Genomic DNA, 14,822 nt, shown 5'->3' with positions numbered 1-14,822 from the left:
ACCATAACAAGACCTTATTTGCTAGGTTGTATAAGCTGAATTATAGGTTATGGGTACTATTGTAAAAGACCACTTAAGACATCTTATTTGAAATTACCAGTGATCACTATGATCAGATAATGCTCTTTTACTCTACTACCTTTGAATTATAATCCAGTTTATACCTTTGAATTATAATCCAGTTTATATAATCTGTAAGGAAACATACAGGCCCCAATGCAGGCCTGCCCATGGTACGAACAAGCTAGTAATTGGCTGGCTTTGAGGTGTACTTGGCGTCCATCACTGTTGTTCTTTCGCTCAAACGAGACAAAGCGATGTTGACACGTTCCTCTTTCGGAAACGCAAAGCTGAACCTAAGACGCCACTGAAAAGAGTGTCTGCGTGTGAGAGAGAGCGGGATAATTGATCTATTGACTGACTTTCTGGAGGACTTGTTCGATGGGGCTTTTCTTGATTTAGCTACACCATAGCCAACCGAGTAATTATTTTTCCTAGTACCTGGCTGCGATAGAAATATTTAGTAGAGGAAAATATCTCCAAGAAAATCCAGTGCAAAGCATATGTTTGTACTACGTATGTTGTCTTGCACTTGCACTAGCGGATTTAACAAGGCGAATATATGGCACGAAGCAAAATGTAAATGTCGCGTGCAAATTCACATCGCAACTCAGATATTTTGGAATTGGAAAGCTTTTGTACGGTAGATCATAAGCCACTAGTATAAACTATTTCCATCAAAAGTCACCGGATAAAGACATCAGACGCGGAGAAAAAGACCACACGGTACTTCACATGATCCGTCATCATTTGATCACACGACCTCTTATCAAAAGAGGCAAGGAAGAAAAGGGAAAAGAAGAAGGAGGAGAAAATAACACCCAGCACTGCCAGAGCACATCAGCAGCACCCAGGAAGCATCCTGGCGCGGCGAGAGAGATGCCCCTCCTTGTCATTACATCTCACAGGGGATCCTCACCATCATCTCAGCTCACAATCCAACCAGCACAACAAGGCTGATCAGCGTGAGCTGGAGCCTGATGCCGAAACGGCCAACCGCCCAGCCCCAAACATGCCCGAGCTCGAATTGCATTCACACCAACCTCTCCTAACCGAAACGGCCAAGCCAAAGGATAAACAAAAGATGCAAGAGATTTAAAAAGTTTTCAAATCCTATTTTTAAATCTATAACTTCATCAAATAGATATCTTTAAAATTCACAAAAAATTCATTCTTCAGTACTACTATCTGATTAAAGAATTGGGCATCGCTTTAAGCAGATGGTGGTGTTGGATTGTTTTTAAAAAAGTTAAAAAATAAAATAAGCAGAGATGGTGGATGCCCCTAGCACGAGGACAAACAAAGACCAGCTCTCCGGCCGCTTCGGCCAGCCACGCCAGCACAGCACAACACGCCCACCACCCCCCCTGCCCCAAACGGCTATAATTAAGCGGTTCCCGGAACCCCTCCCCGTCTCGCATCGCAAAACACTTCGCCGCTCCTCGCACAATCGCATCGCATCCATCGACTCGTCTTTTGCGCTTCCGCCCCCGGCGCTCCCACGAAATCCCGAACGAGCCCCGGCATCACGCGGCAAGAAGAGGAAGAGGAGACGCGGACCGAGACGCGAGCACGCGGAAACCTCGAGGGGCCAGAACGCGAAAAGGGCGGACGCAGCCACGCGCGGCGGCGGTGGTCCGGCGGTGAGGGCTCTGCTCCCGGCGGCGGAGTTCGGGGTGAGGGCGGAGGAGCCGATCGTCCGCGCCATTGGGGCACACCCGCGCGGGGGGGAAGAGCGGGAGACGCGTGCCGTGTTGACCGGCTCCGCGACCGGCGCGCGCGGTTCGTGCCTCAGCGCGTGGCCCTCCGTACCCGCGGTTTCGGGGTGCGCCTGACGCGGCTGCTGATTCCTCCTTCGTCCTCCTCGCCGTCCCCGGCGCGATGGAGGCCGGCTACTGCAACCGCAAGAAGACCGACATCTGTGAGGGCGTCTGCGACAACGAGGTGAGCCCCCGCTCCGGCCAGATCCGTCTGTCGCTTTCCCTCCCGCACGCGTGTCTTCCCCCCGGCGGGTCGCCTTGTCCGCGCGGGGGAGCCGCGGTCGTGGCGGCGCCTGTCTCTTCCTCTTTCCGTGCTGTTTCAATACGTTTTTGCTCGTCCCAAAACCGCTTGCACCAAGCTTTGATCACTCCAACAATTGCTCGTGTTCAGCCTGCTATTTTGCTAATCTCAGTTGAGTTTCGATTTCGGATTGGGTGCCGGTGAGATTTTCCCGAGCCGGGGGATCGCGGGTGCTCGCCAAATTGCTTCCCCGGCATCTTTCATCTGCCGCGGATGCTGGGGATTAGTTGACGCGAAAGAAATCGGGACGCCTGGATGCTTCTGGCTGGGCTAGAATCTCTAGACCTGGCTTAATCCGCCTGTCTGGCCTAATCCCGGAATCTCTCTTTTCTTTTCGCCATAAAGTTTCCAGCTTTTTTGAACAATTCCCGTGCAGATGGCGAGGGTTCATGCCGCAAAAGTAAAAATTACAGGCTGTTTTCTTTACTAAAAATAAATAAACTACCTGATTGCTTTCCTGTTGGTGGATCTGCACCAGCCTATCACTGATAAAGATATTATTTTTAATAGAGAAAATGCGCATATTCCACCGGTCCACCGGTTACTTCTTTAATCTACTGCACATGCATTATTTTGGTTGCTGTTACACGGCTGCACATTCACGGCGGATATTTTAGAAGCGCGTGTCCTCAACCTAGGAATTTGTGATGGCTGTGATGTTCCCTATGTTCAACGGTTGTCTTCATGGTGCTATGTCAGTAGGGTATTTTTTTTTTCTTCTTTCTGTTCCAGCTTTGTGTTTGAATAATTGAAATGCTGCGTATGCGCTCATATAGCCTTTTTATTTACCATTCTCATGCTTACTGAATCAGTAAATTTTCCTTTCTTTTGCCTAGAGCTGAAATTTTTTATTTGTTGCCAAATGCCCCTGGCTGCAATGCATTATGGTTCCTCCCTTTTTAAGCTCTACTTGTTGAACTGATGCAAAAAAAAAAAGTGATGTCCTGACACTGGAGTTTCAAATAATCAGCACAGTTACAGAATATGCAGTTCATTAGAGTTAATATAGTAACATTGTGGATCGCCTTTTATTATTTGGTTTTAAGTCAATTTGTGCCTTTTGTCTGATATCTATTGCTGCCTGTCTGACTTCTTATTTGCTCCCTGAATTTGTTTGCAGTACGGTTCAAAGTCAGTTCTGAGCATGACAAGGCTGAAGTGTGCACTGAGGGGATTTGATTTGAGGGCTCTTTTGATCCTACTGATCGGTGTTCCTATTCTGATCTTCGCCATATACGTGCATGGCCAGAAGGTGACTTACTTCCTCCGACCGATATGGGAAAAGCCCCCAAAGCCCTTCACAATACTTCCTCACTACTATCATGAGAATGTCTCGATGGGTAACCTCTGCAAGTTGCATGGATGGAAAGTCAGGGAGACTCCACGCCGTGTCTTTGATGCTGTGCTCTTCAGCAACGAGCTTGACATTCTTGATATCCGTTGGCACGAGCTGAGCCCATATGTATCAGAATTTGTGCTGCTTGAGTCCAATTCAACCTTCACTGGCATAAAGAAGGATCTTCACTTCAAGGAAAACCGCCAACGGTTTGAGTTTGCTGAATCACGGTTGACCTATGGTATGATAGGAGGAAGGTTCGTGAAGGGAGAAAACCCGTTTGTTGAGGAGTCATATCAAAGGGTTGCTCTGGACCAGCTTATTAAGATTGCTGGCATCACAGATGATGACCTGTTGATCATGTCTGATGTTGATGAGATCCCAAGTGGGCATACGATCAACCTCTTGAGATGGTGTGATGACATTCCTGAGATTCTTCATCTCCAGCTCAGGAACTATCTCTACTCATTCCAATTTTTACTCGATGACAAGAGCTGGAGGGCTTCAGTACACAGATATCGGTCTGGAAAGACCAGGTATGCGCATTTCCGGCAAACAGATGAGCTTCTGGCTGATTCAGGGTGGCACTGCAGCTTTTGCTTCCGCTACATAAACGATTTCATCTTCAAGATGAAAGCCTACAGCCATGTTGATCGGATCAGATTCAAGTACTTCCTAAACCCGAAGAGGATTCAGCATGTGATTTGTGAGGGTGCTGATCTTTTCGACATGCTTCCTGAAGAATACACATTCCAAGAGATCATTGCCAAGCTGGGGCCTATTCCAAGCACATACTCCGCCGTTCATCTCCCCGCCTATCTGCTGGAGCAAATCGATCAGTATAGATATCTTCTTCCTGGCTACTGCATGAGGGAAACTGGCAGTGGCTAGGCTGCCACTCTGGTTTGCATCATGACCTGAGGTGCAGGGACGTTGCTGGCCGATGTCCCCCAGGAGGAGGAACACCCTGCTGTTGCGGGGTTGTATCTGATGCGATTGGCTGACTTAGTTGAGTGATCGCTTGGCTGCTGGTTGAGTTCATATGAGATTCTGTACCCGTGTAATTCAAACCTTGGAAGGCCCTGACAGCAGCATGGCTTCGATGCTGCGTTCTTGTTTTGCGGAGAAGCTCAGCAGTGTGTGTGCTTATTTATACCACCTGAGTTTTTATTCATTGCTTCCATGATTGATATATGAACTCTTAACTATTGTAGATTTCATACCGAGCGATATTTCAGATTCTTTCCTTTTCTCTCTCACTTCGTGCTGTACAATACAATGTCTTGACTTACCAGATTACTGACAGTGGCTTTGAGTTCTTGCTCTTGCTCTTGTACATCGTCTCCTGGTTCCCATTACTGACAGTTGCTCTGAGTTGTTGTCCATGTACCTCTACTCTCTGAAGTCAGACATGTCATGATGGAATTGATTCTAACCGACACGCTGAAGTTCAAACTTTGGTCCAACAAAAAAAAGGCTGTCTGGTGGATTTCCTAACAAAAAGGGTTTTGGGGTTCCTTTTGACGGTCGTTCCAGGCTGGTAAGATCTCCGTAGTGTCAAATCCTAAGACCGTTTGGCAGGTCGAAATTGGGTAACCCATCTCGAGCTTTGTAATGGTCTTTTTAGCGTTTGCAAATGATTTGTTTGTTTGTTGAGCAACCTGTGAGAGGGCGGGACGGGGGGCCAGGGCATGTGTGCGTGCTCCTGGATGGAGTTGAGCTGGTGGGAACAGGCTGTTCCTGTCGGGCGTCCACCTCAGCCAGACTTGGCAAACATGCTGCGAATTGGCTTGGTCGTGTGGCCTGTAGCCCTGGAAACAGACCCCCCGTCCAGTGCTGCGGCCCTACGCGCCTTGTGTGCCTTGCTGTATCCTCGTGCCTGCACTGCACGTTCCTGAACAGTGGTCCAGATGAGAGAGGTTCTGAAGCTGCTGAGAGATTTCGGTTGCGCAGAGAAGCCTAGACTGAACTGCGTAAAATCTCGATACAGCAGCAGCTCGTTGTATCTGGTGTTTGGCCAGTATCACGGTGACACCCAAGTTTTCGGCAGCGTGACGTGGAGCTATCACGAGCTCCCAACTGGCCGAGCACTGAGATATTTCGTGCGATTTTTTTTCTTCAATAATGGGATACGGTACGTACCAAAGATCTCAGGCCCTTACAGTTTGAGACGTACGACGCCGATAAGGACAGTACAACGCGCCGTCGCCGCTGGATCGCTGGTCCGAGTAGAGTTAGTTGCAGTTGCAGTTGCTCGCGCCAAATTTCCACGGACGACGTACGCGAACGCGACAATCTACGCGTACGGGCAAGTGGGTCGGAGCCGTGTACAAGCGCAGCAGATGCGGCGTCGCTGCCATGCTTGACCTGGCCACGAGCGCCGCGGCATGTCCCGGCCACCCGCTCGACTCGATCCGCCGCGCCGAGCCGCCCGCCCCCCAACGGATAACGCGCGGGCGCGGCGTGCCTCGTTGGACCGCTTCGTTTCCTTTGGATGCGAACGCGCGTACGGCGCCTCCCTCGCGCTGCTTCTTCGCCGCGGGCGGCTCCTCCTTGACCTCGCGCGCCGCCCGTGTCGCCGTGGCCGGGTCCCCGTCCCCATCGCCGTGGATCCCGGTCGCCCGTCGACGCAGATATCGTTTGACTACCCATCCCCGCGCGCGTGTAGCCCTGGTCGTCGTGACGTGGCAGACCAGGAAATGGCTCCGGACTCCGGAGCCTCCGGTTAGCGCTCCGTCACGCGGACGTACTGCCGCGACCGCTGTTGCTGGTTTGATTCGGTTCGCCTGCGCCCGTCACGTAAGTAGAACCCGAGGCAGCTACGCCTGACACACATCATGTATTTCATTCGTGTGGCCGCTTTTGGCCGATTCTTCAGAAACTTGGCAGTTGGACCATATCAGGGCAGCATGATCCGCGTGGGGAATTTGCAGTAGGATAGAAGAGGGCGGGCAGCGTCAAATTTCTTCCCTGCAATTGGAAGCTTACATTACAATAAGCTGCTCTGTTCGCTGCGGTCCTACTCCTAGCTAATCAAGTGCATGTAGCAATGCTGGAGTGTTGACCTGCCCGGTCGTTTTCAGGCCGTGGTGCGCCTGCAATGGCTGCAAATCTTCGCTTTCTCTGCAATCTGCATTTATTAAGGATCGCTTGGGAGTGTTGACCGGCTACCGAGTCGTTCAACCGCACGGCCATCCGCACACGCAGCAACCCGTTGGTACAGCACGGCCGGTGATCGTAGCCCATCCTTTTTTCCCCTTATGCCTGTGTCAACCTTTTTTATGCACCGGTGCAACGCTTTTCTGAAGAATCTTCGCGACCGGGTTGAGCTGGATAGGCAGGTCTAGGTGTATTAACGTTAATGAACGTCCCTTCAGACAGACCTACTACTACTAGCTTCACACTGTTTTGATATGCTGACCAGGATCGATCAATCGATCGATCGGGATGCAGGGTCCGTTTTGGAGAGGATGAAAGGAACAACCTGAGGGTAAGTTACGGAGGTGAAGACAAGGGATGCTGGTGAGAACTTGTTGGGAAGCAGGTTTTCGTCCTACCGAAAGTGCACTGGACCGCTCGCTTCTCTCGTCGCTTGTGGATGGACTTGCCAAAATCATAAAACGCCGATGCCACGCTTGTATATATTGCGGCAACAGTAGAAACTATGCTACATGAAAGTGAAACTTAGGGAGTGTTTGGATACCTGGACTAAACTTTAGTTTCTGTCACATCGGATGTTTGCACACTAATTAGGAGTATTAAGGTCCCTTTTGGTAGGGCTTCGGCTGCGGCTTCTCCACCGGTAGAAGCCGAAGCCCTACCAAACGATCTTCACCAAAACGGCTTCGGGGAAGAAGCCCCTCTGAACCCGCTCTCTAGAGCCATTTGACGAAGAAGAAGCCTAAAAAATCGGCTTCCCGCGGCTTCTTCCCGTCGTTCCCACCCTTGCCCTCGAGGAGCCTGCGGGTGGAGGTGAAGGGTGCGGTGGAGGCGGTCGGGCGGCGCGGTGGAGGCGGAGCAGCGAGGTGGAGGCGGAACGGCGTGGTGGAGGTGGCCTGGCGGCGTGGCGTGGCACTGGACGCGGAGCGCCGTGGGGACGGAGGCACAGCGCGGTGGACGGCAGGGACGACGGCGCTGGGACGGCCGGCGGTGGAGTGCGGGACTGGAGGCGTTGTGAGCGGATAAGGCAGGCGGAGGCGTTGCGAGCAGATAAGGCTGGCGGAGGCGGATAAGAATTAAAGGAAAGAGAAAAAAAGAAGGGAGAAAAAAGAAAAAGGAAAAAAATAAGGAAGGGTATTATGTACATTTCATATTTTTATCCATGTTACTCATCTAGGAGAAGCCGTTTTGCTAAACATTTTTCCATCCAGACTAGATGAAGCCAAAAAAAGCTGTTTCATCGAAGAAGCCACAATCACAACTATTTTAGCCACAGCCGCAACCCTGCCAAACGAGCCCTAAATATAGTCTAATGATAAAACTAATTGCACAAATAAGGGTAGTATTCAAACGGAAAACTAATTAGTCTATGATTAGCCTATGTGATGCTACAGTAAACATGTGCTAATTATGGATTAATCAGATTTAATAGATTTGTCTCGCAAATTAACCCTCATTTATGCAATTAGTTTTATAATTAGTTCACATTTAGTCCTTCTAATTAGTATCAAATATCTAAATATGATCCGTCCGAACCCGTCATTTCCCTCGTGACAAATCACAAATGAGGTCACTGTCTTCCCCTTTTCCAAAAACAGGAAAAGAAAAGACCGGAGTGAGGATCCAGTCAGCCTGTGCAGATCTATCACTCTGACAGCTGACTCATCGTGGTCGAGTCATGCTGTTGCGGTGTTGCTGTCGTCTCGCTCCGCGGACGGAGATGGTCAGTCACAATGTTCATACTCAGATGGATGAGGAAAGGGTGGGTGTTGTATATTTCGGCCCAATCGTAGGCAAGCTTACGGTCCGAAGGAGCTGGGCCCATGGCGGCGATTGCTGAGGAAAACGGGCTAGTGGGCTCGGGCTGGCCTCGCATGGCACGACCTAGGCCGTGCATTCGGACGCGGCCCACGGGCACGCCATAACAAAAAAGTGAAAAACAGCGGAGCGGAGTTGGACATGGGCCCCGCGAGACCGAACGAGCGCTCTCGCTCGGTTCCCGTGCGCGGCTTGCGAAGGAAGGAAAGGGAGGGGGCGAAGGAAGCTGCAACGGTCGCTGGCATTACTGCCGTGGCAGCAGCGCTCAGGGTTCCCGAGGCAAAAAGCAGGCGCGGGGCCTCAGAAGCAGAGACAGAGAGGAAGACGGGACAGGCTCCGCGTCTCCCGGCCCGCCAGCGCGAGCGCATCGCCTTCCCGGTTCCCGCCGCGCCGCGCGAGCTTTCCCGCCTTCCTCCTACTGGGAGTGCGAGGCAGGGGGGTATATTTCCTCGGCGAACCAGCGTGTGGGGGCCAATCCAACCGCGCACGCGATCGGGCCGAGCCGCGCCGCGCGAGGGGGGGAGTGCACAGCAGAGGGAGCGGTAGGCACCCAGGAGGCACCGTTCCGCTGTCGACTGACCGCGCCGCCGCCGCCACGCCGTCCGCCTCCGCCTTCCGCGGCCGTGGGGGGAGCGGAGCCCGCGCGCATCCATGGCGAGGTACTAGTCATCCTCTGCGCCACCTTCTTTTCCCCCTTCGACTTCAATCATGATCGTTAGGGCTTGCTTGCTTATTCGATCGCGCGGTGCATTTGGGCTCCTCGGGTTTAGTTGGGGTTTTTAGTGCTGCGACTGCGAGGATTCTTCCTTCTTCTTCCGTGTCCCGTCCCCGCGCGCGGCCGCGCTAGGTGATTGCGGCTTCTCGATCGCGTCGGGGATCGGTTCGATGGGGTTGGATGGTTTGCTATTGCTAATGTCGGCTTGCCTTGGCGAACGCCGAGGAGGGGTTCAGAAATTTTGGATAATGGGAATTATTTAACATTTGCATTGGATTGGATTGAATGCCCCAAATAGCAGGTAGTGCCGGTGGTTGGCATTAGCTAGTACACAGCTTGGTGTACCAGAACATCATGATTTTACTTGATGTAGTAGCACTAGTACACCGCATCAGTTAAATTTGGGTGTGATCAATTTTGCAGCCATGTCCAGAGTGGGGATAAGTGGGGGAAATAGAAGGAACAGAGAAACAGAGCACACGAGTGTTTACCGTACTGCCCTGTCATGTGACCAGTACTGTAGTTAGAATATGCTAGACTAAGTTTCACGTAGTCTCAGCATTTGTGTGGTTCAGTTTATTCTTTGCCACTGGAAGTCCAGCCACCAAGTAGTTTTGGCAGGGCTTCATTTTCAAGAACAGGACACCAAATCACTCCTCTGTTTTTTTTGTTACACACAGACTACTAGCTACAAATTCATGCATTTCAACTAATTTAGCTTGGCTGCCTTCAAATTCTCTTGTGCAAGTACTTGTGTTGTGACCCAGCACCAATATGACAATATGTCCCTTTTGTTGCAGGTCGTGGTTGATAACTTGTAGGGGAATTGCTAAGAAGATAAGATACACAACTCCTAGTGGTAATCACAGAATAAGCGAATTGATTGCAGAAGCACGGAGGGAATGTCCGAACTGCAGTCATGTCATTGATAACAGTGATGTAAGTACATCTGTTCTATTTAGATGAGGGACAAGGGAGATTTGGCTTTCCACTCATTCACTTGAAGCTGTTTTACATATTCTGAGCAAGATTTTGGTGCATTTCAAATTCTGCAGGTTGCCATGCAGTGGCCTGGGCTGCCTGCTGGAGTCAAGTTTGACCCATCTGATTTGGAGTTGCTTGAACATTTAGAAGAGAAAATTGGTCTGGGGGGTTCGAGGCCACATGTGCTCATTGATGAATTTATTCCAATTATAGATAACGATGAAGGAATCTGCTATTCACACCCTGAAAATCTTCCTGGTAGGTAACTATTTCTTAAGATTTGTATTTCCTTATGAATTTGTTGGGGTATACATGTTCTGAATTTGGTTCTTATTGACCTTGTAGGTATGAAAACAGATGGCAGCAATGCTCATTTCTTCCATAGAGTTTCAAAAGCCTATGGTTGTGGCCAGCGCAAGCGTCGAAGGGTCATAAGCTGCAGTAGTGATCACACTGTTACTGATGAGCATGTGAGATGGCACAAGACAGGGAGATCCAAACCCATATATGACAATGGTGTTAAAAAAGGTTGGAAGAAGATAATGGTGCTGTACAAAACTTCACATAGAGGTGAAAAACCTGATAGAGCTCACTGGGTAATGCATCAGTATCACCTCGGACAAGAGGAGGATGAAAAGGACGGGGATCTTGTTGTTTCCAAAATCTTCTGCCAAATAACAAATAAGAGTATGGAAATTTCTGAAACAGAAGCTGCTTATGACAAACCTGATGCATCTGCTTCTGTGATTGGTCCTAAAACTCCAACTCCAAAGACAAATGCTCCACAGCCACGTCTTGCTAATAATAGTCCATGTGAAACAGAGCAGAATGTTTCCATCCTGCAGGATCAGGTAACTCATATTAACTTCTTTTGGGATCATTGTTATGTACAAAAACTGCTAGATCAAAGTATAAACCAGTTTTAGAAAATGCACAAGCAGGCATATGTCGAGTTGAAATTGGAAGTGGTTTGTACCTAGCTATCTGTATTACCTCCCACTAAAACCAATGGGGAACTAGTACTGGTGATCTGGCAGAGATCAATTTATAACCATGTTTCAAAATCAGCACACAACAATACTTTATAGATTGAAGTACATAATCACCTCTATCAGTATCCTTGAAATTTATACTTTTTTGAACAAATAGGCATGAGATTGTGCCTATTTCACTGATAGAGAAGGGAGCATCCGGGAAATATGTACACTAATGTTTTTGACATAATAGATAAAAGCTTATATGCTTGCAATTTCCGTTGGTGCATTGCCAAAACCTTGTTTTCATGACCATGTCCACTACTCTAACTTTGTGGTTTGGGTTCAGCTACTACTGCAGGATGAGGGAGAGCCTATCATTCCTGTTGTTAGCCTGGAGGATGATGCCATGAACCCTGCATGGTGTGCAGGAGCTGAAGAACAGCAGGCTGTTGGAGGGGCATCTCGGGCTCAGCTGAACCTAGACGAACCTCTGCTTTGCCGTGAAGACCCGAATTCCTTAAATGACGACACATTGCTTCCCATGGACTACCCGATTCTGTCCCAATGCAGGAACGAGATCCTTGACAGGAGCCTGAACACATTTTATGGGTTACCTGATCTCCATAATGTGGATCTCGGAACGCCTCCAGATCTTCAGCTTGGTGTAAGCTTATCCTTCTGGTGTTCCTTGTGCCAATATGTTCGTTAATTGCTCTGACAAATCTGATCATGTTTTCTTTTTCTCTTTCGTCTTGAGACAGGACTTGCAGTTTGGTTCTCAGGAAAGCCTTGGCAGCTGGCTGGACCGCATCTAGGGTGATAGCAAGTGTTAATTATTCGCTCCAACTGCTTGATCGAAGAGCATGTTTTTGCACAGGATATGATGGTACTCGGTAGCAACTGTTTTGGGGCTTACACAACATAGAGATTGCATGCTTGCACTAGTGATGTATTGTGTATTCGTGTTGAGCCATCAAACTGTATCAGGAAACCAAGAACCTTTCTCTCTCTCTTTAGAAGAAATGATAAACCTTTGACATCTGACCATCACAAAACCGAAGGCCTTGAAACCTAGTTGCGTGTTCTGTGACGACATAGCTGGTGCAAACCTGCATTGAAGTCTATTGCGTGTTCCGTGACATGGTTGGTGCAAACCTGCATTGTTCAGTGTGTTCCTGCCTTCCTGGCTGTTGCGAACCTGCATTGTCCAGTGAGTTCCGACAAGGGAAAACTGAGGAGAGGATTGTTCAACATGCGTTGTTCAGTGTGTTCCAAGTTCCAACAATGGAAAACCGAGGAGCCAGCTTCGCCTAGTCATACTTTAACGGGCCGCCTCGCCTGCTAGGAGTGCCTGCCGGCGGAGATGCACTTAACAGTTGCACGCAAGACGCTAAATGGTAAAGATCGTTAGAGAGATTTTTGCCTGCTGCCACATGCGCGCGTTCTTTCCTCACACACACCAAAGAAGGGAGTATAGATATTCGTTTCTTTCGGGTAAGTCACCAGCAACATGGGCTCAAAGCCCACAAACCAGCCCACTAAGCTAATTATTTCCATCCGAGGCTGGAGTCACAAGGCGTCCACCATGACGCTCGGCGAGGAAGACCAACGGGGAGGTTCTTTGTGTTGGCCCGAACGCGGTAAAAGATAGCGGTTTGGTATTATCATTAACAGAAGAGGATTCGTTGGCCTTCTTTATTTTGTGTTTGGTTCTATATAAGTTCGTTTTGCTTTACAACGAGAGCGGCGGAGGCCCTGAAATTAAATGGGCTTTTTTCGGCCCACGCTGGATCGGACAGACCGAAGCTGTGACGGGATTTTGTTCGTGAGGTCCGCGACGTGAACCGATCCGGGCTCCCGTTTCTCCGCCTCGCCAAGTCGCCATGCGCGCTTGGGCAAGTGCCGTCTGCAGCCACACGCTGCCATGCCCGTCTTTGGGTTGATCGCTGTCCTGTCACGATCTGTTCTCCGCGACGTCAAATACTCCGGCGGCGGCTGCAGCCCTGCGGGCCACACGTACGGCCGCGCGAGCTCACCACAGGAGCAACGGCGGCGGTGCGGAGCCTCCTTGCACGGCGGCGACTGCTCGTGCTCCGGGACACGGGGAGACGGCCACGCACGTACGCCCCGGACCAGCTGCTGTGAGCTACCGCGTTTTGCGTGCAAGCGCAGGCGGCAGGGGCCCCTTGGGAGCTCCTGTTCGATCCGGCCGCCACAATCGACCATCCTGCAGCTCAGTTTTCTTGGGGACCGACCGGACTACTGAACGACCCATCACTACTGTGAAAACTAAGCATTCATCCAACATGTTACTACCGGATGACTTTTGGTTCAGTACTAACGCGTGGTGTTAGTGCCGGTCATCACCTACAGTACCACCGGAACCCTTGAGTACCAGTTTGGAGTTTTAGCCGGTACTAAATGATGGTATGTGAACCGTGTGGCCAACAGCTAGATTTCCGAGGAAGCCATTTAGTACTGGCTCAGTACCGGTTGGTATCTTTAACCGGTACTAACATGCAACCATTTAATACCGGCTAGACCCACCAGCTGGTACTAAAGGTAACTCTATAAAATGAGCTGTTTCTTCCTCCCTGAGCCCGAGCTCAACCATTTGACCGAGAGCTCGGGCTTCTTCATCACTCGACCTAGGGGAAAAAGGTTAGCAACTCGATCCCTCCTCTCATGTTTAGTATTCTATATATGTTTTATGTTTTGTAGCTAGAATGGAGAGTATGTTAGCTAGGATGAGGAGAATGGAGAGTTTTTTAGATTGAGTTTTATGTTACAAATGGAGTATTTGTTAATTTTTTAGAATGAGGAGAGTATTTTAGAATGAGAAGAATGAAGCGTTTTGTAAAATGAGTTTTATGTTACAAATGGAGTATCTGTTGATTTATTAGAACGAGGGGAGTATTTTAAAATGAGGAGAATGGAGTGTTTTTTAGAATGAGTTTTATATTACAAATGGAGTACATGTTGATTTATTAGAATGGGGAGAATGGAGAGTTTTTTAGATTGAGTTTTATGTTACAAATGGATTATTTGTTGATTTTTTATTAGGAGGAGAGTTTTTTAGATTGAGTAGAATAGAATATTTTTTAGAATGAGTTTTATGTTATAAATGGAGTACCTGTTGATTTATTAGAATGGAGAGTATTTTATAATGAGGAGAAATAATTTATCTGTAAATAAATTTACTCTATTTTTCCACTACCAAGTTCTTTATCTAATACGAAGCCCTCAATTTTTCACATAATACGATGCAGATGGACCGGCAATGGATGCACCATCTCCGCTTCTCCAATACCATAGAACAGTATTTGCACATGGCATGAATGTGCTTACACTATTCTCTGGTACTGGAGGATTGGAGGTGGCTCTCCATAGACTTGGAATGCGCATGAACAATATGATTTTAGTTGAGAAATCCAAGGTGAACCGGAATATTCTAAAGAGCTGCTGGGATCCGACGCATTGAGATTAGTGAGTGAGAAAATAATGTTCTACCATTATTTTAGGATTCTTAACTCCGTGAAGTCCACTGTATGAAGCATTTTTCTTTTTTTCTCGAACTAGTGAATGATATGTATTTGATAAAATTTTGTAGGACAAAATGCCAATACGTCGCAATGTTGAACGAAATGTCCCGTCGTTTCCCCCGAATCCTCTAGCACAGCCTACTGGCGCTTCCTTTCCTATCGGTCATGAA

At 48.8% G+C, this 14,822-nt stretch overlaps 2 protein-coding genes across 2 annotated transcripts; both read left to right on the top strand.

The window, feature by feature from the left end:
- Positions 1-1,463: 1,463 nt before the first annotated feature.
- LOC117860062 (uncharacterized) lies at positions 1,464-4,716 on the top strand. The gene is made up of 2 exons (XM_034743276.2): positions 1,464-2,004; positions 3,242-4,716. Exons 1-2 carry the CDS (start codon positions 1,942-1,944, stop codon positions 4,346-4,348), a joined length of 1,170 nt encoding a protein of 389 aa, XP_034599167.1. The 5' UTR covers positions 1,464-1,941; the 3' UTR covers positions 4,349-4,716.
- Positions 4,717-8,643: 3,927 nt separating this feature from the next.
- LOC117843552 (NAC domain-containing protein 73) lies at positions 8,644-12,200 on the top strand. Its single transcript, XM_034724187.2, has 6 exons — positions 8,644-9,093; positions 9,950-10,088; positions 10,205-10,391; positions 10,479-10,984; positions 11,457-11,774; positions 11,872-12,200. The coding sequence occupies exons 1-6, from the start codon at positions 9,086-9,088 to the stop codon at positions 11,923-11,925; spliced, it is 1,212 nt and encodes a 403-aa protein (XP_034580078.1). The 5' UTR covers positions 8,644-9,085; the 3' UTR covers positions 11,926-12,200.
- The last annotated feature ends 2,622 nt before the right edge of the window (positions 12,201-14,822 follow it).

Source organism: Setaria viridis, chromosome 1, assembly GCF_005286985.2.
Source record: "Setaria viridis chromosome 1, Setaria_viridis_v4.0, whole genome shotgun sequence".
In the NCBI taxonomy this organism is placed as follows: domain Eukaryota; kingdom Viridiplantae; phylum Streptophyta; class Magnoliopsida; order Poales; family Poaceae; genus Setaria; species Setaria viridis.
This window is presented reverse-complemented; position numbering and strand designations above follow the sequence as displayed.